The following is a 25,818-nucleotide window of genomic DNA, read 5'->3' as shown; positions in this document are numbered from 1 at the left end:
GATTATAATAACTAAAAAAGTTAAGTTGTAATCAATATTTCAAGTCACAAATGAACACAGAATCCAAGAGGTAGTTTCAGTATGAGAAGAGGAGGCAGAACTTATTTGGAGGGTTGAGAATCATCTGTCATTTTCAGACGATAGATGTCCCTGACAGGTATTGAAAGTGAAAGTGTTTAAGTGCTACCTGAAATAACATCTTCAAAAATATCTTGTATATTACATTTTGTACAAACTATCAACCTGATGTTTTATCTGATATGTATGTAATATTATTTAATGGAATTTAGGAGATTTGTACGGATAAAGCAAAATTAATTTTATTAACCCTAATGGAAAAGTGTCAAGAATTTTAAAAGATAAATTCAGAGAAAACAAGTAGAATATTTTTAAAAAATCAATGGACAGAGCACACTCTCTCCCTTGGCACATGAAATGTATACGGTAGTTTTTATATTCATTGGTATAGTGCTGTTTTCAAAGTTGCTATAATAGCCTATTACCAGGTTTATTTCATTAGCTGTACAAAATAATTATTGATGTTAGGAGGCATTTTCTCATAATATACACATGAAAACATTAGAAACATGTGATACAAAGTGTATATCCTTTTTGTGTGAGGTGAAGTAAAATGGTAAAATGGTTTTTAGCTACTAGGAACAAAAAATAAAAAAAATGTACTTAACTTGTAATTTTACATATTCTAACAATAAACTGGAAATTTCCAAAACCCTAAAAGTATATTTTACACACTATTTATTACAAAATTCACTCCTTTTAGTACATTTTTAATAAGTGGTAGTCAGCGAAAAGGCACCATGCACAGAGCTACTTCACAGTTGGTGCACATGTACTGCATCTTTCATCCACAATGATTAATTTCAGCAATGCGTTCATTTACCAAACTCCTGTTGGAATCACTTGAATTGTTGGTCCTTGGTTGATTAATTGAGGCCACATTCCAATCATCAGAAAAACTCACAATTCTGAATCCTAAGTCAGAACTACATATTCAGACAAATCTAAAAATAATAAAACATCATTATATTACAACTAGTTCCTGCCATACTGTTGAAGCACAATCAAAACTTGCTGTTACAACTTGAAAAACTAGAAAACTATAACGGTCTGTTTCTTTATCCCAGTAGAACTTCAAAACGTGCTTTTGTAACAGTTAGCGTACTTAGCTGACCGTCAGAATGTAGGTCAGCGTGTATAATCTTACAGCTGTAAGAAACATGAAACATGATAACGTGTGTGACAGTCAAAGGGTCAATATATAAAAAACAGAAATATCGATATTATATTTAGCACAACGTGTCTAAAATATTATGTAAAAATTAAAGGTATGAAATGAAAGAATTAATTTAGTATATACATACTTATAAAAGGTATAACATAACCATAACCACTAAATAAAAATAATTATACAGGAAATAGAACATTTTTCTAAATTCTATTAAATGATCTCCTCTCGGAAGCAATGTCCAGCTGCTTTGAAAAAGTGAAAATGTCCTCTACAGAAAATTGTATTTCTCTTCTATGTGATTCACAGAGATGATCTGCAAGACTAGTTTGTTACTCCTAGATTCTCTTTTACAGTATGAAAATTAAAATAATTTTTATTTTTATGGAAGTCACTTTTAGAACTAATATTATTTTTACAATTTGAAATTGTGTTTACAATTGGTATAGATCACTTAAGGGGTGGGGAATTCACAGCAAAAGAAATAAAAATATTATTTTTCTTGTAATCTCTTCACTTATTTGGATTCCCCATTATGTTAAACCACAACAATATATACTATGTGCCTTTTAAAACAATTTTAATATAAAAAGTCATTTAAAGTAGTGGATTTCAAATGTTTAAAGTAAAGTAAAAATTTAACTTGTTTCTATTATATTCTAAGTTATTTATATTGATACATAAAATCTATAAGATATAGAGCAATATTTATAAATTATTAATTAAAATGTTTGAGATATTGTGTGGTCAGACAGAAATGAAATTTTTCCAGCTCTTCGGCTGGATAGACTGCTATTACTTTGCCAAAAAATATCACAAAAATAATCTATAAATAAATTGAATGTAATGAATTAAGGTGGTGTAGACTATGTAACAACTAGTAAAATTATAAACTTTGATGAATACTCCAAAGTCCTTGGTTTCTCAGCAGTAAAAATGTTGATTCTGGCAAAGAATACCCTTAAAAATATATTTCAAACAAGTTTGCTATTTAAAGGACCATTCAGCTGACATGAGGACAATACAGACATCAGGTTGGGAGTGTGTGTGACAGGACCATTACTACCTGTGGAGTGTGGGGGTGGTTGGTAAGATATAACACTGAGCGTACCACTCAGTCAGCCTGACGTGACATGTTGCCGCTGCTGCCACTACTGCTGGTCACGACTGGCTCCATCTCCGTAGCTCAAGACGTTAAGGACGGCTACAATATTTATAAAGGTAGATATTGAATTCTTCACAAAACTGAGATTTCAGGAATTGCTGTTTTAACTATAACAAAAAAAAAAAAAAAAAAAAAAAAAATAAAAAAAATAGAAATTTGTCTCTTTAGGAAATAAATAAATAATAAACAAATAAATAATATTTTAATAATATTAACAATAAACAATTTCTCACTTATAAGTTCAAAAAGAAAGATTAGAGAAAAATGAGTTATGAGTAAAACTGGTATATTTACGTTATAAAATAAATTGTATATTATTAATTATTAACGTAGGTATGGAGAAGAGGGGTTGATTCAATGTGAATGTTGTTGATTCAGATACACCTTTTTTTTATCTCTCCAGATGATCATGACTCCAAATTCCAGGAGTAAAGTCTGTGACAGAGTCGGATATCAGACACTGCACTAAGAGGAAAGTGAACTGAAGCTACTCGTATACTCAACATTCACATTGAATCCTAACAGTTTGAATTTTAAAAAGAAAGGAAAAAATAGCAATTTGTGATATAATTTTACAGATGTTAGAGGGTTTGGATATATCACGAGGTTACTACTAATGGATACTGTCATGTATCAATAGCAAGACTGCACACATCATCAGCTGTTGTGGAATGTAACTTGTTTAAAAAAATGTCACCAATTAATTTTTTGAAATTTTCTCTAAAAATTAGATTTGGAAAAATTTAAATAAATTACAAGAATTCTAAAAGGTATTACCAGTTGGAAAGAAATATTAGCTGTTAGTGCTCCTCAAATTACAATTTAATTTTTTTGTAAATTATTCATCTAATATATAGAGGGACATAATTTTATTTACTGAAGGTATATTCTCTTTAACACAGACAAAATCACACACTTATTATTCCATTTCAACTTTCACACATATTTCCAGAAACAAGTATTATTTTAAAAACGATGATTTAAAATATTCCCAAGAAAAACTTTTCAACATTCCAAATTACTCAAAATAACATGTTTATAATATGAATTTGAGTTTTTAAAATAGTGATAATTGCAACATTTAAAATGTACATTTTTATATCTGAATTCTTAAATAGATGTATAAATACAAACAAGGGTAATAATCTATTTATTTGATTAAAGCCATACAATAAATTTTGCGTTGAAATAATACAATTACACAGGTCTGCAAAATAATACTTATTGAAAGTTGTTTCTATTTTAATAGCTGAATGATATGTACTTTTCAGTGCTGAATTCAAAAGTGTAATTCATTTTTTCGATCACGTCAGGTTATCTCACAAACAAGGATTGTGTATTTGTAGAAAATCCAAATAAAGTCTGTTTCAAATTTTTTCTTTGTTTATAGATTTTATTAAACACAAAAGAAATACTATAGTTTACATCTAGAGTACAGAACTTTAAAAATTTACAAAATTTCATAATCAAAAGTTTTTATTACAGTGTTTTTGTTTCTCATTAAAGTTTCTTTTTTGCTCACCCTCCTAACCCACAGTAGTTGAGGGTCGTTTCTTTTAAACATCCAACAATAGTCTGGTATCATCCCTGGTACCTTCTTTCTATTCCCTTGATGTCTTGATGGAACCTTTCCCACTGTTCTTCACTTACAGCACCAAGGTTTACTAGAAAGTAGTCCAATGTGAGTGAAGAGAATGAACTTTTATGCTCATGTTACAACCAAGTTTCTTGAAGTTTTTCACCATATCTGCAACCATTGACTTGTAATTCGTATCCTTTTTGTTTCCGAGAAAACTGGTTGCAACTAATTTAAAAGATACCCATGCCGCTTTCTCATTTGTTTCCAGTTTATTCTACAAGTTGGTAGCTCTCATAAGTTTTCTTATGTCTGGCCCTACAAACACTCCTTCTTTTAGCTTTGCCTTGGACATACCAGAAAACTGCTTAAAAAGGTATCAAAAACATACCTCTTCTTTTGAGACTGCTTTCACAAACTTTTTGATTACATCCAACTAAAGTGAAGTGGTGGAGTAATATATATTTGGGATCAACAAGACTTTTCCTCTCAAAATTTTTAACGCTCAACTCCAAGGACTTCTTCATTGGCTACTCCTTTTATACAATGTTGCTTTCTGTCTAGACTGTTTTCACCAACAGAGAAGCAAGTGAACTTTGTGTAATCACCTTGTTGATCAACCAACATAGAAATAACTTTCAAATCACCACATATTTTCTGATTGTGAATAACCAAGTTTGTGTAACAAAATTTCAAGATTTTAATAATATTCTTTAAAATGGACCCAATGTCCAACAGGCACTGAAACATACTCACTTCCATTGTGCAGGAGAACTGTTTTTCAGGCTTCTTTAGGATGAGTAAAGAAAGTCTCCAATTCTTCTAGAACATATTCTATCTTAAAACTGCACGCATATCTTTGCTGAAAACAAGGCCACTTTCCTGAGAGAACAAACTCCTTTTCACTGTTTTCTCGCAATCAGCTCTTAAAATACTATAAAGTTCACTGATTATATCTGAGACAACTTTTCTATCACAGACCTGTGTTTTCTGTATTAAAATGTAATATTTAATTTGTTTAAAATAACTTTAATTTTAAATTCAAACAGTTTAGTTTAATTCACTAAAATGAAATTATTTTAACAATTTATGTAAAATTCAAAACCTGATAAAATTATAATGAAAATAATTGTTAATTCTAATGCAAATACTATATGAGCTAGAAAACGTTTGACAATAAAATTTTGTTTGGTTTGCTGCAATATACAAAATTATGTACACGGTACCTTTTTTTAGTATTTAAACATTTTTAGAAATGATTTTTCTAAATTCTAGCTTTGATTGCATGGAGAGAGTTTTGAGAAAATATCTTATTGGATACTGAAACCTATTTAATTAATTTAATATTGAAATATTTCATATTTAATGGCAAAGTAAATATTTTAAACACATTTTTTATCTTCACACTCAATGTTACAATGTGTGATACAAAAAATCTACATTGCATAGTTTTTGGACCACCAGTACAATTCAGTTTTGATTTCACAAAAGTGTTTGACTTGCAAACAGTTTGAAAGTTATGTGTAAAATTAAATGTTAAACTGAAATCTCAAGATTTGAAGTTCCGGGACAGCCATTCTACCATTCTAGGATAATTGTTGTGTTACAATCGATAAACACCTGTATATTTGTCAATTTCTTCCAATCATGTCACCACTTTTGAGCTGAGAAGTAAATAATTTTTTATATATTTACAATGAAGAAATGTGACAAGTTTCAGAAGCAAGACCAACTATTGTAACTTTTATTTATGAATAAATAAAACCTAAATGGTTTGATGTTTTAAAGAATAGTCAGTGTACACTACAAACAAATGATAAAAAAATGTATCAGCTAACTGAATTTTATTTTAAAAATATTCTGTATTTTTGTTTGTATTTAGACATGCAGAGAGGAAAGGTGGAAGAGTTGGAGAGGCTGGTCAGTGATGTTGACTTCCAGATAGACCACGCAGAACATACCTGTGAGTCCTATGAAGCTCAATTGTGATAATAGTCCATTTACTTGCTAATTGAATAGCAAGTAACCTCATCTTTCGCTTTTTCAATACTGATATTTGTTGACTATATCATAAAATTACATCAAATGTAGTATTATGTTGAAAATTATCATAAATGATATAAAATACTGAAAGGTACAAATCTATTATGTTTCAATAGTTAAATTTTTTTCCATTTTTTTGGCGCTTTTGCTGTTTTGATAAACTGGTTACACTTTTATAAGATACTACACAGTGAAAAAAAATAAAAGGAACCTTTCTTCAGTTCATACAGATACTATTGAGAGTTTAAAAAGAACAATACTAATAGGTTTCTCTGTGTACAAAGCATAAATCCATGCAACATTTCATGTCCCAGTTTTATGACATTCTTAATCATGGATGTCTGTAAAGGGGAGCTTAGGGAGCTCAAGCCCACTCCCTCCAAAATGTTGAAAGACAAACTTTAACATTGCACTCGGTAGATGTTTTAGCGTAGAACATATTTACAAGGTTTTAAAACACGAAAATTTCCTGGAGAAAGATTCCCGAGCCCCTATATTTGGAGGATATTTTATACCTCCTAAATAACCCAGTGTGTTAGCCCCCATACCCCCGAAATATTTTTTGATATACGCCACTGACCCTAATTTATTTTACATACAAAATTTTTGTTTTCTAGTGTTTATATTCTTATAAATATAACATAATAAAATTAAATTACAAGTATAAATTGTAATAGAACGTTATATAGAAATAATAAAAATATAAGATTTCGGAATGTCAGCATTATTGAACGTTATATTGCTGTCCACATAAAATTATCCCCTTTTATTTCTTACAATTGGGTATTAATTAATAAGCTTTTCTTAGCACTCTGCAAAAGGCTATGCAGAAATTCAAAATGCTCCTTTAGAAACACATGCAAATAAACATAAAAAACCCACAGTTAGAGCATAAGCACTAGGGGTTGCCAAAAAAGTAGCCTCCTACAAAACTTCTGTTGTGACAATTTTATGGAACCGCTTGCTTGAAAAACTGAATAAAACCAATAAGTTTTTTCAAAAAGAGGATGGTAACATGAAAGAGGCAGTACAGCTGCTGGAGTCCATGTTATGGATGTACATAAGGATTTTTCAGCACTGGAAATTGAAACCCAAAGTTTATTGACACTGTTGACTGAAAAATGTCAATGAAAGAAGATGAAATAAAACAATTGAAAAGAAGAAAAATTTGATGATGAGACCCTGTACGCAACAGATCATGAATTAATATTACAGGGAAGAGATACAGTGAGAAGGTAAATATTCAATAAAGTTTGTGAAAGAATAGTTTCTGAATTAAAAAAGAGACAAGGAAAACTTCAGCATATTTTAAACGTCAGAACTTGTTTTGTGTTTAAGATGATCAACTTTCAAGAAGTCACCTAAAAAATCTATCTGAAGTTTATTCAACGTAAATATGAGTAAGAATTGTCCAGGAAAATGGTATAAGCTTATAGTGACAAACAACGGGCTAAAAGAAACCTTTCCCGATCTAGAAACTATCTTGAAAATCTTTCTTACAATTCCAATATTTAATGCTTCGGATTAGAGGTCCATTAATTAATGCTTTGAAGAGGATAAAAACTATCTTTGCACAACTCTTCAGAAGATCATCTGAATGACTTGGCAATTCTTAACATTGAAAGTGACTCTTTGAAAAATATCAGTTATAACAAACTGATAAACTCTTTTGCCGCTCAAAAAGCCAGAAAAAAATGTATGTAGACTTTTGTCTACAAAATGTAAATATTAAGAATAAGCTACAGTTTCTTACAATTTTATTATCTATAGTTATTACAGCTATTATTTTCAATATATCCTTAAAAACATATTATAATATTGCTTTTTCTGTGTCATTAAGATTTAATTGACAAAAATTCCCATTGTGAAGTTATAGTGCTAGTTATTAATAATAATGTACTTTACACTGTACAAGTTTTATTCATTGAAATTCTTTCCTATGGGTAAATGAAACATGTTGGTATTTAACTGCAGACAAGGGGCCCACTGAGATTGTCAGTTTTACAAGAATTTTAGAACTTTACTGAATATAATTTAAAACTATACATTTGAACAGGTTTTTAATCTTATGGAAAGGTAACATTTTGTAGATGCGTGGAATCAGAGTTTAGTCAGTAAGAAAACTATTTCTGCTGTAGTATCAAATTTATTTTTATTTTAGACTATAATCTTACCTCTATATTCTTATTATAAGAGTGCAAACCATACCATTACATGTTTGATATTATGTTGAAGAAGTTTAAATTATACAAATTCACAATGCCCGTAGGAATAAGATAAATTTGTCTCTCTCTCTAGGGCCAAGCGTTGGGGGAAAGTTTCATATGCTCAATAGTGCCAAGAGGACCATTAACCAATTTAAGAGTGAGTACAGCACTTTACTTACAACTTACAGGTTTAAGAGAGTTAGGTTCTAAAATTACTAAATGTTCCCTATCTACAGTAATCTCAATGCGAGATACATTTGAAGTATTTTAGATTTTTGAAAGACTATTTGAAACTAAAAAATTATATAACATCCAAATTGTGAAAACAATATATAACAGCTATGGCTGCAAGACGTATCATTTTTGGGTTTTAATGTGTAAAGTATAAAAGCAACAAATTTTTGCTACATTATTTTTGTCAGAATGTATAATTCTGTTAGAAATTGAAAAAAAAACTTGAATTTTCTATTCTTGTTTTGACCCTGTCTTATGTTGCCTGTTCTCAGGCCAGTGGCCCTTGAGGACGGGTAGAATATAAAACATTCACAATTATTTAACCTTTTGTAAGGTAGAATATTTTTATTACCATATTGCCTGCAGTATTTGTCCATGTAATACAGTAACATGTCCACTGTAATATTTCCATAAAAGAATACGTGTGCATTTTTCAACATGTGCTTTTTCTATTCTGTCTTCTACATTTAAAATTCGACGCTTTCAAAAGAAATGGCATTTTATAAGAATTGTGTTTTTATATTGTAAACATAAACCAAAATTAGGGCTATGAACTTATAATTACTTCGAAAATACTTGAATTATACATGAACTTTATTCAATAACTCAACCTCATTTATTTTCTTTTAATATTACGCTGAATTTTTGAGTAGAAATATAAAATAAATTTAAACCGATATACTCAGCAATATTATGTTTTCAGATCAAATGCTCTCTAAAGATAATGATGATGGTGAAGACATTGAGCAAGGCGATGAAAGTGAATCGGATATGTCTGATGAAGGTAAAATAATTATTTACTGTAATATGCTAAGTACTATTGAATTGAATTTTTTACATATTTAAGGGTTATAAACAGATGACAGATAATATTTATGGTGATAAAGACCCCAAAAGGACTGTATGATCTTATAAATCTTTTAAAATCTTCATTATCCAACAATTAACAAACTTATTTCTATTACAATTTGATTTAGATATTATATAACGTTAGTTGATGTAAATGAACAAATCTGAACATATGAACTAACTATTCTCTATGTAGTACGTGTTAAATCCAGTAGTTTTAGTATATTAACAATAAATAATTATAAAAAAATAGCCCTAGATGGAAATGTACAGTAATTAAATATACTTAAGTACACTAAGAAGTAAGTTATATTATAAATTTAATGTTTTTCAGTTTTAGATGAAGATGACGTCACAACTGGAAGAATTCTTATCCCGAGAACACATGGTAAGTAAAAATACTTAGCTATGTGAAGCATCAGATGTCCAAGGTACACCAGGTTCATGAAGGAGACAAAGTACAGCATTCATAAAGCAGGTTCAGAAGTTTGGTGTCTTGAATTTCTCCTTAATATTGGGAACCGTACTCTAGTCTAATAGTGTGACTCTTTAATTTCGAGGAAAATGTGAATAAAAAAACAGGAATATGTATTGCTATAAAACAGATGTATGATAACTGTGCATGTAGCTCCAATGTACTATTTATAGCACATTGCATCATTATGGCTGCCATTGAACATTGAAATGAAGAAAATCTACACTTATTCAATGTGAGGAACCTAATTCACAGTTATAACACTAAACATAGAGACTTAATTTATTAAAATCAGTTAGACTAACCAAAATCCAGTACACATATCTATATGCTGGGATAAACCTCTTTAATAAGCTGTTGTTATTGTTAGGGATACTAGTTGTAATAATTTTAAGAATGTTATGTAGAGGTGGCTCATACAAAACGCTTTCCACTGCATTAAGGAAATGCTATCCTGTAGTACCAGCAGCTTACAATTTTATCACTCTGACTTGTACTATAACTAAGTATTACTCTTATCTGTTTTATTAGTGTTATCTTTTAATCTTATGCAATTACCATTGTCTTTATTTACAGATAGGCCTATGCTATCTTACTATTTATGCTATCTTAGTATTGCTCCTTAGACTTTGTTATAATCCATTATATTATGTAGTACGATAGTAAAATATTCTTGAAATTATTATTCTTGATTTTCGTGGGTTCTTCCACTGTAATACCCATAATATTCAATCCTGAATTTTTCAGAATCAAAAGGGTTTATTCTTGAACATAGAGTACGGAATTGGTGTTAATAAACATTATAATAATTAATGTACAGAAAACATGAGCACAAAGTTTGATAGTCATTCAAGCTGAGCAGTGATCCAGGAACTCGTTCATCGTGTAAATCTATCCCTCCATGAGCCGTTTTCGTAGCATTATCTTCAGCACCTTAACATTATGTGTCTTCAGCTCCGCAGGAAGTATATTGAAGAACTTTGCCCCCACATATGAAGGTTTCTTTTCCAACAGGGCAGTTCTGTGGTGTGGAATAATGAAGCCTTCTGCATGTCGTGTAGGTTGTCCATGAAAATCTTTGTCTTTTGGTAAGTCAATATTGCAGGCAAGTGAAATGAAATCAATTATATATGGGGATGTAACAGTCAGTATATTAAGATTCTTTAAGCGTCTCTAAAGCTGTCATATGTCAGAAAGTTAACTATGCTCTCAGAGAGAGCTTTCTTTTGTAGAACCATAATTCTTTGCAGATTTTCTCAAGGACTGTTTCTTCATAGGAGTATATCGTACTTATTACGTAACTCAAAAAGTGCATGATAAGTTGCTTGTTCTGTGGACTTCAGTTGCTTTAGTGACTTGGATCTTAAATAACTGGGTTCTCATTAACAGATCCTCGAGTACAGCTTCTAAGGATAAGGAGATATTCAACTCCAGAACTTTGAACCTGGTTTCTCTTTGACATGATATCCGGCATGAACCTGATGAACCCTGAACATCTCAGTGCTTACATATCTTTTTTTATGTGGCTCTTAAACTCTAGATAGCTATATTTGTCAGGATTCTGCATAATTTATTATGGATTTCAGCCTGTAGTGATGATTGTAGGCATAAGAGTTTTTCAAGGCATTTTAAGTTTCAAGGTTAGATTTTAAAGATCTTTGGGTTTCTTGACCCCCATGTCTCCGGTTTCTTGGACCTTTAATCTACACTGCTCTCAATGTTCCCATTTAACTTGTCAGGTTGAGGACTAAACTGTAAATCAATCTCCAAGTTTCTTGCCATTCATTCTTAGGCATCCTAATTCTACAGAATCTTATGTCTTGATCTCATTGACATAACATTGGCTACCCGTATGCCTTTTTAAAGAACTTAAGTTGTAGGTAATTTATTTTTTAGCCTCTTATTTTATGACGTCATTGATTTGGAGATCTGAATATACAGGTACCCAAATGTATAAATTCTTGTTGAGCCTCAATTCTTTTTGCCGGTGAATTTGGTCTTCCTATTCTCTTGGTCTTAGTAGACAAGTATTTCTCTATCAAGTTCTGAGATTTTAACTGAAGTATCATATTCATAAAGATAAAATTCATTGTACCCAGTATACAAATATTTCCATGAATAAAGAGTTCTCCAAAATTTAAAAAATTATCTAAGTTTAATTTTTAACTCCACTTCAGATTACCTTATTCTACAAACATACAGCATATTATGACTTTCACTTTGTCATCCAGACCTAAATCCAATAGAATTAACTATGGAGGAGGTGGAAGGGTTTAAACATTCTAGCTGTAATGTAGTCTTTGCCTAAAAATAGTTATTGTACGTTAACAGTAGATGTTTATACAATGATTTTCACTGCTCTGAAGGTGATTTTAGTAAATTAGTAAATTGAGGATATCCCAAATTAAATCATAGCTGACTCAATATTTCAGTGATGTGAAGGTGGACAATGTCAAGCTCAAGCTATGTGCCATATTGTGGGGATTGAGACTGGCTGTGTCTCAATCGGCCAACAATTATCTCTTCAGGTGATCCTATACACAACTAATATATCACAACTATGACTCAATATTTCAGTGATGTGGAAGGGGGAGGATGCCAAGCTCAAGCGAGGGGCCATATTGTGGGGATTGAGACTGGCTGCGTCACAATCGGACAACAATCGTCTCTTCAGGTGATTCTTTATCCTACACAACTAATCTGTGATGTTTGAAAATGCAAACCACCTTTGAAAAACATTTTTAATGCACTATTTTGTATTAAAAATTTGTGATAGTTTAACAGAATTTAAAAAGGCCACATCCAATATTTCAAGAACTAGCAAAATATAATATAGTTGAAAAGAATTTTTTGCATAGGGTTGTGTTATTCATAATATTATAACCCATGCTTATTAATCAGTCCAAAATTACATATGCAGCAGCATAAAAAATACCTTGAATTGAATAAATTTGAATTTTAATCTCAAATATCTGAAAGTAAACAAAGATGAAGGCGTCCTGTACTCAAGTAACTTATAGAGTAGATTTTTACAGTAACGTATGGAAAAACAATCGATTTTGCCCCTTTAGACGTTTTTAGGTTACAATTCACCATTTAGATGTCATTCTTTTGTCAATACATAAAAGATCTGCTTCAAGTATTTGTCATATAGTTTTGTTAGGTACATAATTTTCTACTGGTAAGGTAAAGCAAAATGTTAATATCGCTACTGTTACTGTTATGTTTCCTAGGGTAATTAGTATTATTCAGATTGAGGATGTGTTTATTACAATAAAACACATATGAACATTCTAGCAATTGACTTTTAAATGATACATTGTATTAATACAGTTTTACTCCATAAAATGTTTACTTATTTTATAAACGATATGCAATTCTATACGTAGTATCAAGATAAGAGTTTCTGATGATGTTACAAGTTGCCAGTATGTTGGCAACTCTGGCACAACCAAACAAACTCACCTGGAGCTAAAACGTAATTGTCACATGTAACGCATCTTCTCTATAATTGGTGTATTTGTTAAAGGTCTATAATCTTGGGAACCAGAATATATTTAACTTCGGAATAGGTTTTAATGTGCATTAGATTAATCAAATTTAAGTTCACTTATTTGAATGAATACTTATTCAATTATTATGTATTTGCTATTAGTTATTGTTTGAAGACTAAATCTGAATTATTTTCAGGGACCTGATCTTCCTGTCAAAGACAGGAAAATATATGCCTTTGAGTTTTTATAAAGGCATTAAAGAAGAATTGCTAGCCACTTCTAAAACAGTGTGTAAACAGCTTCACAGAGATCATCCTCAGTGCAACTGAGTTGTCTTTGTTGTAAAAATCTGTCTGATTAAAACGAAATTCAAAATAAGATATTTGGGAGTACAACTTCATTTTACCTTTCTGTTCACACCTTCACTGCTGCTTATACTGAGTGATGGTAAGTATGCTAATAAGGCAGCAAGCTCACTAAGGCGTTTTTTGCAGTCGAACGTTTTAAACTACTGAACAATAACTGTCATTACAATATGTGTAGTTAAAACCTTCACTGCTGGTCTATACTGAGTGAAAAGTAGTCCAATAAGACAGCAAGCATACTAGGGCGACTGTTGCAGTCAACATATTAACAGATGAAATTTTAGTAACACAATAGTGCTCATTGTAACTGCATAATACCAAATAAAACCAACAGTTTTCTAAAATACTTATTTAGTTCAAAATTATTGTACATATTTTTGCAATGGTATTGGAACTTAATACAAGTTATTAATTTCAAAATGAACAACTTACACCAATCAAATGGAAGGTCAGTTTTATATTTTTAGACTACAAAGAATGTCTGTATAGTAATATTTCTTGCAAGTGCAAAATATAGATTGCACTTTTTATAAAACTTTAAGATTTATTCTAAATATTATTTAATAGTGTTGGTAACTTTGATCTTTTAAAGTTACTCAATTTCCAATTCAAGAAAGAGATCGTTGGGGTCACCAATGTTTTCCCAGAAACTATCCACTTCGTCCTCCAGTAGCCCAAACTCCTCTATTTCCTTTGACAAGTCTGCATCATTGCTCAGATCGATCCAGATGTCCATATCCTCTACAGGCTGTTCTGGCTTCTCTGTGGAATTGACTGTGGCTTCTTGCGGGCTTTCAGTAACTGTCTTGATTTTTGGCTCCCTTTTCTTGTATTGCTTCCTAACCAACTTTCTCTTTACGTATTTCCGTTTCACTCTCGCCACGGGCGGCTCACCAGGTTCTGCACCGGTTTCCATCTTTGTGTCATTTATTTTGACTGGAAGAGGAGAATAACTGTTGCAATTCTCTTCTGTATTTTCATCTTTAATCTTTGTTTTTGGCTTTCTCTTGTATTGTCTCTTGACCTTAACTTCCTTTGCCGCTTTTTCCGTTCCTTCCAAATCCATGACCATTCCAGAGTCACAGCTCGTATCGTCCTCACTGATAGATTCCGCTCTTCTCTTCTGTGGTTTCCGCTCATTCCTGGCTCTGGCCCCGGCTCTTCGAAACCTCGGCTCTTGCTTTGTACGCTTCACCCTAACCACGTCCGATGGACACGCAGAGTCAGAGCTGGTGTTTGTCTTGTCATCTGCTTCACTTACCTCATTTGTCACAACACTGTTCAAGCTCTCCTTTTTTGTAGGCTCCAACTGAGGGTTCACCATCAGGCTTGTCGTATGGGGAGCAAACTTACCCAGAACCTGTACATAAAAATTGCATACATTTTCTTTAAAGATTGTTTTATCATTTAATCATTTCAATATGGTGTTAAATTTTTTATATTTAGTCACAATTTTCTGTCAATCTTTGTAACCGATACGTTACATTATAATAAATAGTAACAAGATAGGTTTTGTGAAAAATATATTAGCTTTAGACTCTTTGTCTTTACAGGGTCGTTTTACAATGGGTGCGGCGTAGGGCAGCTATGTGTGGTAAATGAAAATAAAATTTTGATAGAAACAAATTTTAGATTTATTGAATAAAAACTAATACTAATGAAACATAATTTTGATGAAATGAAATTATGGCTATGCTTAAAATAACATCCTACAACACAAAATCCAATTAGCTTGAAATAATTAATTAGAAAATACCCCTACTCCCTAGCAGTTAAAATTTAGAGTCTGATTAGTTAAAAATGTTGATCAAAAAGGTTTAAATACTCTTAAACATATTCACCAAATCCCATGATGGCGACACGGCGGTCCTCACAGATAATTGAAAAATTTAAATTTGGATCACATTGAAAAAAGACTGATTAATAATTGAAAAATTTTGAAAACTGTTTCACAACGTACTACATCATCAAGAGGTCGAGGAAGAAGACTCTCTCTTTCCCAAACTCCGCGTCAGTAGCGCAGAGAAGGAAAAGTGATACCCTTCAAAACGGAAATTTTCCGTTTTTCTGGTCGAAAAATGATCCGCTTTTACTTCTGGCTAACAACCCACTCGAATTCGGTGCGCAGAGAACGAGTTTGCGTTCCCGCGGGGTCGCTACCCTCCAATGAGAGTAATCCTTACGTTAGCCAATCGTGGCACGCGTTTTGCCGTGTTTACCTTTGTTCTTTGATGTTGATGAGGAACTATCGAGTTTTATTAAATATGGCCACTTTACCATTCGAGATTTATGTTTGAGGTTACAAAACTGTCAGTGACGGGCTATGTCACCATGCACAACTAAGCTTCATAATGAATTGAAATTTGATTATTCTCAAATATGAGAATGATAACATTAACTAAGCAATTAAATTGTCGGTCTGGATTCCTATTCATTTAGATTTATTATTAATAGAAAAATATTATTTATTGTATTATATTATTCCCGAATTTATTATTAATTGTAAAAGTTGATTTAGGTTACAGGCTAGGCCTATACCCGTTACATCTTATAATGTTCTGTGTGTACTAATAAATTAGTCAATTACGTTGTTTTGAGGCTTTAAAATTGTATAATTGAATATCAACCCCCAGAATTTCCCTAAACATGAAGTATTTAAGAATGAAATGAAATAACAATTTGATATTAGAATTATGATCCAGAGCAGGTGTTTTTAAGATTCAGTTTTGATTAGCCCTTTCAGTGCCAACATCTGGGTAACCGGACGTTTTAAAAGCATGCATAAAGTGCCGACATCCAGTTTACCGAACTTAGATATAAGTCAGTAAAAAACGAGGACATTTGCTAATCACGTTATGCATTTTTGTCATGTAAAAGTGAGTAAAATTTAAAAAATGTTATAATATTTTTATTTTGAATGATAATTTGATAACGATTAATGGATATGTTTTAAATAAAGTGTTCTGTTAGTGTGTTTGGCTTTATTGAGTGAGAGATTTTTTTGGGTTATTTATTTGTTAAACCTAAAAATTACAAAAGAAAAACATTTATAAGATTTTATTGTTGTTATCTTTTATTTTTCTTGCAGTAAAAGACATTTTCGAGTATATTTAGTGTTAATATACACATTTTTGTACTTATCAAAAATTGACCAATAAATAGCAGTTATGACATTTTATAATAACCGTATGCACATTGCTAAAAATGGCATGGCACTTCTGGATAACACCTGTAAAAATACCCTTGGCATTATGGGCTAACATTCCACAAAAATTTCTAGCACTGAAAGAAGAGTTAAACGATGGAATTTCATAAAATAGAGTATTAAGTTTTTTCACTCCCCAAACAAGCTCTTGTTGGGTATTGTTTAATGATCTCATATTAACACATACAAGGCAACTTTAAAAACTTTCCTTTATTTTAAATTGTGCTTAAACATAACAAAAACCAGTAAAATATAAAATATGTACTGTCAATATAATCCTTAAATCGTGTATTACTAGAGTCCGATGGACACAGTCCATAATTTTAGCAGCCATCTTGGCTTTAACAGCATAAGAAGAAGAACCCACCTCAACACATTTGAACCCTTATTTTTTATTGTTGAGTTGAGGGACACGTCTCAGTTTAAGATGTTATTAGTACGCATGAAAGTGCATTTTAGTTTTTTATACTTTTTAAGGTGGAATTTTTATTAGTTATTCAGAAAAAATGTCGGAATATTTTGTACCTAACCATTTGAATATTAAAAAAGCGTACATTTTACAAGGAAAACTAAACAGCACTTATGTGTATTTATCTTAAATGAGATATATCCTGTAGCTGTAAAATTAAAAATAAGCGAATATAACTGTTATTACTAAAGGACACTTAACTGTGCAGTCGGCTCTTAACATGATTAAGTCTAGTTCTTTACAACTTGATGGCCGTAAAAAGTCTTACCATTCCTCGTAAAAGTCTGTCAGTATCTCGCTAGTTGTAATAGACCTACAAACTAATAGCCCACCACACAACAAGCGTGAGGAGAAATGCTGGGTGTGTGATACTGTGGTGTATATAGAAAATTATTTTGGGGTGGGGGAGCTGACTCACTGAATGGTTTAAGAAGTATAAAAACCCTCCAACAATAGAGTCTCAGGAATCTTTCCACTGGAAATGTTTGAGCTTTAAAGCCTCATAATTTTGTTCTAGCTTAAAACCAACTACTGTGTGCAACTTTAATGGGTGTCTTTCAAAATTTCGGATGGGGGGGGGGCTTGAGCTCTCTCCCTTTTTGTGTGATGTAATGAATGATCAGAAATGATAAACACCTGGGAAATGTAGAAGACCTTCTCACACTGGGGAAGGCAGTCCCATGTGGCGTTGACGTCCATCTTGAGCTGATTCTTGCTGATGTTAGGTTTGAGCCAGTGCATCAAGGTTCGGTTCCGTTTGCTGAAGAGAGTCTTGGCTGCACGCGTCACCTCATCGTGGATCAGACTGTCTGTTCCGGACGGGCTGTCCTGCACATGACGTATTGATTACTGTCTCATTGTGAATAAGAGCAAGAGACTTGGAGTACAGTTTGGATTCATAAACTCTTGTTCATACGAGGGCTATTCAGAAAGTAAGGAACATTTACATCTGACGCTGCCAGGCACGCCAATCACGTATATATTGGTGTGCTTGTGCTCAGTACCTCCAATCGTCAGCACATATCCACACTGCCCGTTTTTTTTATATTCAAATTTGAAATGTGTGCTGCAACGAAAATCCCACCGTTATGAATTGTAATTCGTTTTTGGTTGGCAAAAAACTTAAAACCAATAGAAATTCATTGGGAACTGTGTAAAGTGTACGGGAACAAGGTGAAATGACTGAAAGTTATGTCAGAAAGTGGTGCATTCAGTTTAAAAATGGCAGAACAAACATTCATGATCAAGAGAATAGTGGACGTCCGAGCATTGTGACTGACGATCTGGTCACCAAAGTTGACGAAAAGATTTGTGAAAACCACTGTTTCACAATAACCGACCTTATTGATTTTCTCCAGCGTGCTGCAGCAATAAACTTTGAGCGGTACTGCCAAGCATTTAAAAATCTTAAAAGAGCTGTCCAAAAAAAGTGCTGAGGAGAATTGTCATCCAAAATTTAGCTTTTGCATGACAATGCCTGACCTCACACGGCAAACCATACGCAAGAACTCTTGAACTTGTTCGACTGGGAAGTTTTTGCTCATCCTCTCTACAGTCGTAATCTTGCTCCAAGTCATTTTCACTTGTTCCCAAAAATGAAGACTTGGCTAACAACACAGTGTTTTGACAACAATGAGGAGCTCCAGGTGCGCATTATTGAGTGGCTGAGATCACAAGCGGCAGAATTCTATGGCACAAGAATTTCAAAGGTTTTCCATGGCTATTATAAGTGCCTGAATTTTTATGGCGATTATGTAGAAAAGTAGTATTTTAGTCCCTCTCTCATAAATATATATATATATTTTTTTTCATATATATATATATATAAATGTTTTTCTTGTACTTGGGTTTTTTAAAGTTCCAAAACGTTCTTTACTTTCTGAATAGTTCTTGTACGAAAGAAATTATTTTCCCATTCTGCCTCTAACTAAAGGCTATATTTTACTTGTGTTAAAAGTTTGGATCGATGTTTACAAAGCTTCATTTGATTCAAATTTAACAGCATGCAACATAAATTGTCTTTTGTGAGTACTGTCGGACAGTTATGGCTTAAATTAGGTTTGTAAGAATGTTTTGTCTTAATTAATGATGCCATTTATTTATAATTCTATGTACAATACTGAATGAATACTGATATTTTAAAACTTGAAGGTAAAGAAAAAAAGCACTACAATTTTTGTAGTTCTGAGTTATTTTTATATACAATTAACTGTTCAATTTTGAATAGTTTGATTTAAAATAGATTTTATCTTTGAAATGTAGAGATATGAAAGTTTTAATATGGTGATAAAAATATATCTTTAGAAAATACGAGTATCCCTTTAAAATTTTTCCATCAGTACTTCAGGTAACTAATGGCCCATATTGATATTAGGCCTACTTTGTGTGGGCTAAATCTATAAATCTTTTAAAGGTAATAATAAACATTTTTAACACAGTAAATAATGTTGCTGATACTGAATGTTTTATAATTCCAATAACTTGCCTTTCCACATAACATATGTTTCTTTTATGTGTATAATTTTTTAATTTATGAATATCCAATAAAGATATAATATATTTGTTGAATAGCTGAAATGGTTTATCATATTAATTGCATGCACAAGTTTTTGTGAAAGAATCCTTTTCTTATGTTTTTACATTTAAAGTAGTAAATGAAACGTTACTGAGTAGTGAGAAAATGTTGTATACATATGTAAAGCATACCTAAAGAAAATTGGAAGTTTTTTACGTAAAGAAAAACCTGGAAGAAAATATATTTTGACGACATCCCATGTGTTGTCAAGTCAACAATAATTTAAGAGTCACTAATAGATATATGTAAATTTTTAGTAAAATAACTAATAACTATGCCCAGTCACCTGATCAACTGATGAATTGGAGGAGCTGAGGGCATTGAGTAGACTCTCAGGGCTGACCTGGGAACACTGTGGCATCCTTCGCCTCTCTCCCTCATACCCGTGGCACAATTGCTGCAACAAACATGTCCTTCACATGTAACCATCAGTGTGAAGGTTCCAAGATGAGTGTACTTACACATGTTTTAGTCAAAAAGTGTATTTTTTTAAGTCTTCTTTTTTGCAGAACATTTTAAAATAAAATTTGTCCTAATTTGATGCTAAAGAATTCAAAAATGAGATCTATATACTTAATTTTAAAATATATTCATTTGATGTATAGTCAATCATTTCAGTATTGTATTCTAAATGAATTTTTTTCAAGTTTGTTTTTAACAATGGAAGGACTGAGATGGAAACATGAATTTTTTGGACATTTTCCACCGTTTAGAGATACAAGAAATCAGTAACACTACGCAATCAGAAATCACTCACTAGAAATCAGTTTTAAAATAATTAGTGTTTATTTTTTATTGAGCGCATGTTTTAGAGATAGTGTTCATGGAGTTGATGCACACGCAACATCGTTACAACGCTCTGGCATGATTGGTTTTTTTTTTTAACCTAGATTGCAGTTATGTGATGGGTTAGCTATCCATCTATGGAAGAGGTCAGATTATAGATCTCGAAAAGTAGTGTTATTTATTTCTTGTATTAATGAACAATGACAATTTAGGAAAATTCTGTTTCCTTTTAAAATCCTTCCAATAAAATAAACTTTAAACAAAGAAGTAACAGATATGGTTTTTTTTACATCTGCAGTCTGATCTCTTTGTCAGTTGGATAATCAGATAACAAATCAAAGATCTTAAAAGTATGTATCTTAAGTTAATTCTTCATGTTAATAAAGATCATGTCGTGAGATCTACACTAACTTCACTAACCTGGTTATACATGTATGGGTAGACATTGTTGGCAGGGTAGCCAAAGCCTGGTGGAAGGATGTAGGAGGGTGGCTGGTAGCCAGGGGGTGATGGTGTGAGAGGATTGGGAAAAGGTCGATTGTAGTTGTATAAGGAGGGTTTCTCACAGCAAACGGTGTGGTCACTGTAGGTTTCGGAGCTGGTTTCCAGTACGTCAACCTTGGTTCACCAGTTTCCTCCTAAGTATAAATATGATTGAAAAATTATTCTCAACTGTTTTATTTTGTCATTTACACAAAAGTACAAGAATATTAAGTGTCAATAGACAATATTCTTTATTTACAAATTCATGAAGAGTTGTAACAGCGTCTTTAAATTAATAATAAAAATTGATGTTTACAAAGTTTTTATTGGCCTTCTGTTTTCATCCTATCATACAAAATCTCTTCCAAGGTATTCTTCAACAGTGTACAAGGAATTTGTAGCAGTCACTTCTTTACTTCATTTTTGAAACTTTTTGCACAAGACTTCTTGAGGTCTTCTGGTAAGTGATTCCACATCCCTTGTATGAGGGCTTCTCCTCAAACAGAGCTAGTCATGCACAGGAAGTTGGAAGTTTGCTGCACCTTGAGTGTTGTAGTGATGACCGCTGGAACCTCTGAGAGTCCAATCTCATGAACAAATATTACTGCTTCCAGAATATACAGAGCTACAACCGTTAGTATTTAGAAGTTGATAAAGGATGGGCGACAGCTCTCCCTCTCTCTCTCTCTCTCGGAAGCCAGCAAGTGCCCTCTTTTGGATCACTAAAATGCAATGTAAGTCGCCTATTGAAGATTTATACCACACTAAGAGACCATAGTGGAGATGATGTAAACATAGTGCATGGTATACTATTTTAACAGTGAGTGTCTCACTTATTTTTGTTAGTCTTTTTATAACATAGATGCCAGTATTAAATTTTCTTCAAATGTTGTCAATGTTATGTGTCCAGCTGAGGTCTTAATCCTTTTGCAAACCCAAGTACTTTGTCTCTGTTGCCACCACGACACTGGGTCTGAATTTGAACTCTAAAAACACACTAATCAAAAGACTTTCGATAACAAGGGTTACATTCAGATTTCTTTTATTGTTCTGAGTTTACTGACAAAAGAAATACTTTGTTTTGATGATAACTTTGAAGACGTTAACATAAAATGTCTTGGTTTGAAACATTTCTACTAAGCCAGAATTTTGGAAATTCAAAACCCAACTGTAACACATTAGTGCAACTTACTTACAAACCATTATATTGTTGAGTTTCTAATTTCAGAATGTTGCATTTTTCCTTATAAGACCGCAAACAATATGTACTCAGTTTTGGCCTAACTATAACAGTCTATGTTGTCTTCATGGGTATATAATGGGTGCTCAAATTAAACCTGACACTTTTTAAACAGCTATTTCTCCGCTGTTATTATATTTAGAGTCTTGATTGTTGCAACTATTTAAAACACAGCTGACGCCATTTCAGTAATCGTGGAGGAGTGGACTGTTCAACATCGTGCTTTTGTTATTGAAGCTTTATTTAAAAATAGTGACTGCTATGCAATGGTTATTTCATAACAAATTCCATGTTCGTCATCACGGAGCTGTTTCTTATAGGAATACTATTGAAAGGTGGGTGAACAATTTCAGAAATTGTGCTTCTACATCAAAAGTGAAACCACCCGGTAGGCCTAGATCTGTACATACTCCAGACAATGTTAAGAATGTGCGTGTATCTGTTCTTAACATTGCAAAGCCCAAAGCGTGTATCTGTTTGGGTGCAAAGCCCAAATTGATTTGCCGCGTTAGGAGTTTCAAAGACAAGTTTACAAAGAATTTTACATTCCTTCGAGAGAAATCAACTACAACAGCACTTGTAGAATTTGTTGAATACATTATTGACCTCCTATAATCAGGAAGTACAGATAGTAGTATGTTTTTGGACCTAAGCAAAGCCTTTGACTGCCTTGATCAAGAACCAATATTGGCTGAACTAGAAAACTTGGAGATTAAAGTTAATGCACTAAATCGGTTTGAAGACTACTTACTAGACAAATACAAATTGTGGAAGTAAATCAGACAATAATTTATTGGAGTGACTAGAAGTGCAACATCTAGACCACTAGATGTAAAAAGATACATCCTCACCAGCAGTAAGTCAATTAAAGTCTCAGAAATATCAGCCTATATATATATATATATATATATATATATATATATATATATATATATATATATATAAATGTAAATATGGCTCATGATTATTGCATACAAAATGATCTTGTCTTTAATGAAGGAAAAACAAACCAGTTAACTATAGGAAACACAAAGATTCTACTACTGGACTTCCAAACATTGAAACTGTGCAATGTACAAAACATCTTGGAGTCATCCTTGATAGCTGCCTTTTGTGGGACCATCATATTGACTCTCTATGCATGAAGCTGAATTTCACTCTTTTTGTTCTGAGAAGAATTAAGGCAGTATGCATATTCTCTGCAACATGAATAGCTCTTTGAGTCGCATGTAAGGTATGGTATTGTTTTAAGGAGTAGCTCTGAATCTAAAAATATTCAGCAAGTATTGGTCACTCAGAAAAAAGCCCTATAAAATCATGAATAAGCTTCTTCCACATGATGATTGATGTAGGCAAGCTTGTAAGGAACCAGGAACTCAACTGCAATGACAATCTACTTAACTGAAGTCATTACCTATATGCATGCAACCAGAATTTAACTATAAACTCTGATCTCCATGGCCGTCAAACAAGACATACTAATGTCTTTAATCTTCCATTACACAAAACAGATACATTTTCCAAGAAGTCTTCATATCCAGGGGCTAAATTCTACAACATGCTCCAGACTGCAGTGAAAAATGGAGATTCCAAGACTTTTAAGAGAAGGCTGCATGACTGGATGTTGCAGGAGACGCTATATACTATAGAAGAATTTGCAACTAGAAGCAACAACTACCACCAAGATACCTTGACCTAGCATAAAATTATATGTTTAACAATATTATAATTGTATAAACTAGTTTTTAAGATTATTTTGAAACCTATTTTGCACTTTAAGTTCATGAATAAAGTTCACTGTATCTGTATCTGCATCACATATTAGGGAGCTTACAGAACACACTGGTTAGAAAGTATGCTATAAGAAAGTAAAATTTCCTCAAGCTGTAGTTCAAACAAATCTGTCTCATATTTCATGAACTGTTTCAAGCAAAGCTGTTCAAAATTTATATTCCAAAATTAAAACATGAATGATTTACAGAAAGCCATAAAAATGGGTGTTATAATTTTTTGTGTGAGCTACCTGTAGAAATGTAAAGCATTTTGTCCTTTCATAAATGGGTATTAAAGGTTACATAATATAACAGATTTAACCAAATAATGAACATTTTAAAAATAAGGTGGTTATTATTTTCTTCTATTATACACAGTGTTATTCTAGGGAGATAATTAGTTCACAAGGTTACTTGCCGGAAAATAACATTAATGGTCTTTGCTAATGGGGTTAATTTATGTGAATATAGTAAACTAATCTGTTATAAAACTGTGTCGTTTCTAAAATTATTAAAATTTAAAGTGTACATGATTTGTGAAACAATTGATTTAAACGTAAGAATTTGTTTGCTACACAACATTGATTTTGTTATTAGGGTGCCCTTAGCACAAGTTCTATGGTCATCTTATACCATGTTATCATTGAATGCATAAGCAAGTTCACTTAGAAAAATATACATACCCCGTCTAAAACCATTTCTTCCATTTAAAAATGATGTAAAGCCACAAGTTTCCTTTTTCAACTTCTTTCACAACTAGTTGATGTAAAATACAATTTGAATATTATTATTGGTTATATGTCCAGTTGAAATCTGGGGTGCCTACAGACTGATAAACTTTATTGTAAACAAAAACATATGTTCCAATTAACCAGTTTGTACAGTACACAGCATAGTTATTTTGAAAGATAGAAATGTAGGAAGCCCAATATGTTTTTTGCATATACAATAGAAAATCACTAGTTCTAAAATCATGTGTCCATTTGTATTGTATGTATTTTTTTGTAGAAAATATTTGTGTTGAAGACTTTATTCTCTATCCCTCTTCCTCTCTTTTTGTTCCTCCCTTTAAACAAACCCTATTTATTAATAAAGGCAATCATATCTATATACAGTATATAATGTGGAGGAAATATGTTTTAACCTGGCAAATCATATAAAATTTAAAACAATGGCAATTTGGACATTGGAATGGATATGTTTGTTTCAAACTAAAGCTATTCTGGGTACTTTGGGATTACACCGACCACACCCAGACATGAATCGTTATTTCACATTTCGTTTCTACTGATTACTAGATTAGCGTATAGAACAATATTTCGTCAGTATAAAACAGGAATTGTCTTATCGCAAACCCCTCCCCATCCTCAGACAGAGGTCAAAGTCGAGCGTCTAGTAGATAACGTGATTGCAGAGCCTCGCCGCCCGATCAGCTGGTGCATCGCTTTGTTGTACTTTCGTGTTTTTACCTCTACATTTCTCCAAACACAAAAATTTAACAAAAAACAAACATTTACCAAACTAAACTCTTTATTAAAAAAACACTCAAAACTTGTTTTTATTCTTGATCACATTCCGCCACCCAAAATGCGAGTGCCTCCGGCCATCAGCGCGGGCTTCGACAGCACCTTCGG

At 32.3% G+C, this 25,818-nt stretch overlaps 2 protein-coding genes across 2 annotated transcripts; one reads left to right on the top strand and one right to left on the bottom strand.

Annotated features, from left to right (window-relative positions):
• Window positions 1–2,262: 2,262 nt before the first annotated feature.
• On the top strand, window positions 2,263–13,671 carry LOC124362051. Its single transcript, XM_046816207.1, has 7 exons — window positions 2,263–2,467; window positions 5,870–5,950; window positions 8,329–8,394; window positions 9,175–9,255; window positions 9,655–9,708; window positions 12,373–12,469; window positions 13,486–13,671. The coding sequence occupies exons 1-7, from the start codon at window positions 2,380–2,382 to the stop codon at window positions 13,616–13,618; spliced, it is 600 nt and encodes a 199-aa protein (XP_046672163.1). The 5' UTR covers window positions 2,263–2,379; the 3' UTR covers window positions 13,619–13,671.
• Window positions 13,672–13,994: 323 nt separating this feature from the next.
• Window positions 13,995–25,002, bottom strand: LOC124362050. The gene is made up of 5 exons (XM_046816206.1): window positions 24,868–25,002; window positions 21,110–21,327; window positions 20,190–20,300; window positions 17,965–18,156; window positions 13,995–15,014 (listed from the first exon to the last, which is right to left on the bottom strand). The coding sequence occupies exons 2-5, from the start codon at window positions 21,119–21,121 to the stop codon at window positions 14,247–14,249; spliced, it is 1,083 nt and encodes a 360-aa protein (XP_046672162.1). The 5' UTR covers window positions 21,122–21,327; window positions 24,868–25,002; the 3' UTR covers window positions 13,995–14,246.
• Window positions 25,003–25,818: the final 816 nt, after the last annotated feature.

The sequence above is a fragment of the Homalodisca vitripennis genome, chromosome 5 (assembly GCF_021130785.1).
Source record: "Homalodisca vitripennis isolate AUS2020 chromosome 5, UT_GWSS_2.1, whole genome shotgun sequence".
Classification (NCBI taxonomy): Eukaryota; Metazoa; Arthropoda; class Insecta; order Hemiptera; family Cicadellidae; genus Homalodisca; species Homalodisca vitripennis.
Note: the sequence above shows the minus strand (reverse complement) of the source record. Positions and strands in the feature narration are given on the sequence as shown.

Coding starts and splice junctions, on each gene's coding strand:
- LOC124362050 (XM_046816206.1), bottom strand. Junction 18,157..20,189: donor CCAATTCATCAGTTGATCAG/GTGACTGGGCAT, acceptor CGTCATGTGCAG/GACAGCCCGTCCGGAACAGA. Junction 15,015..17,964: donor AGGTCTTCTACATTTCCCAG/GTGTTTATCATT, acceptor TTTTATGTACAG/GTTCTGGGTAAGTTTGCTCC.
- LOC124362051 (XM_046816207.1), top strand. CDS start 2,380: ATGTTGCCGCTGCTGCCACTACTGCTGGTCACGACTGGCTCCATCTCC. Junction 2,468..5,869: donor CGGCTACAATATTTATAAAG/GTAGATATTGAA, acceptor GTTTGTATTTAG/ACATGCAGAGAGGAAAGGTG. Junction 8,395..9,174: donor GACCATTAACCAATTTAAGA/GTGAGTACAGCA, acceptor TTATGTTTTCAG/ATCAAATGCTCTCTAAAGAT.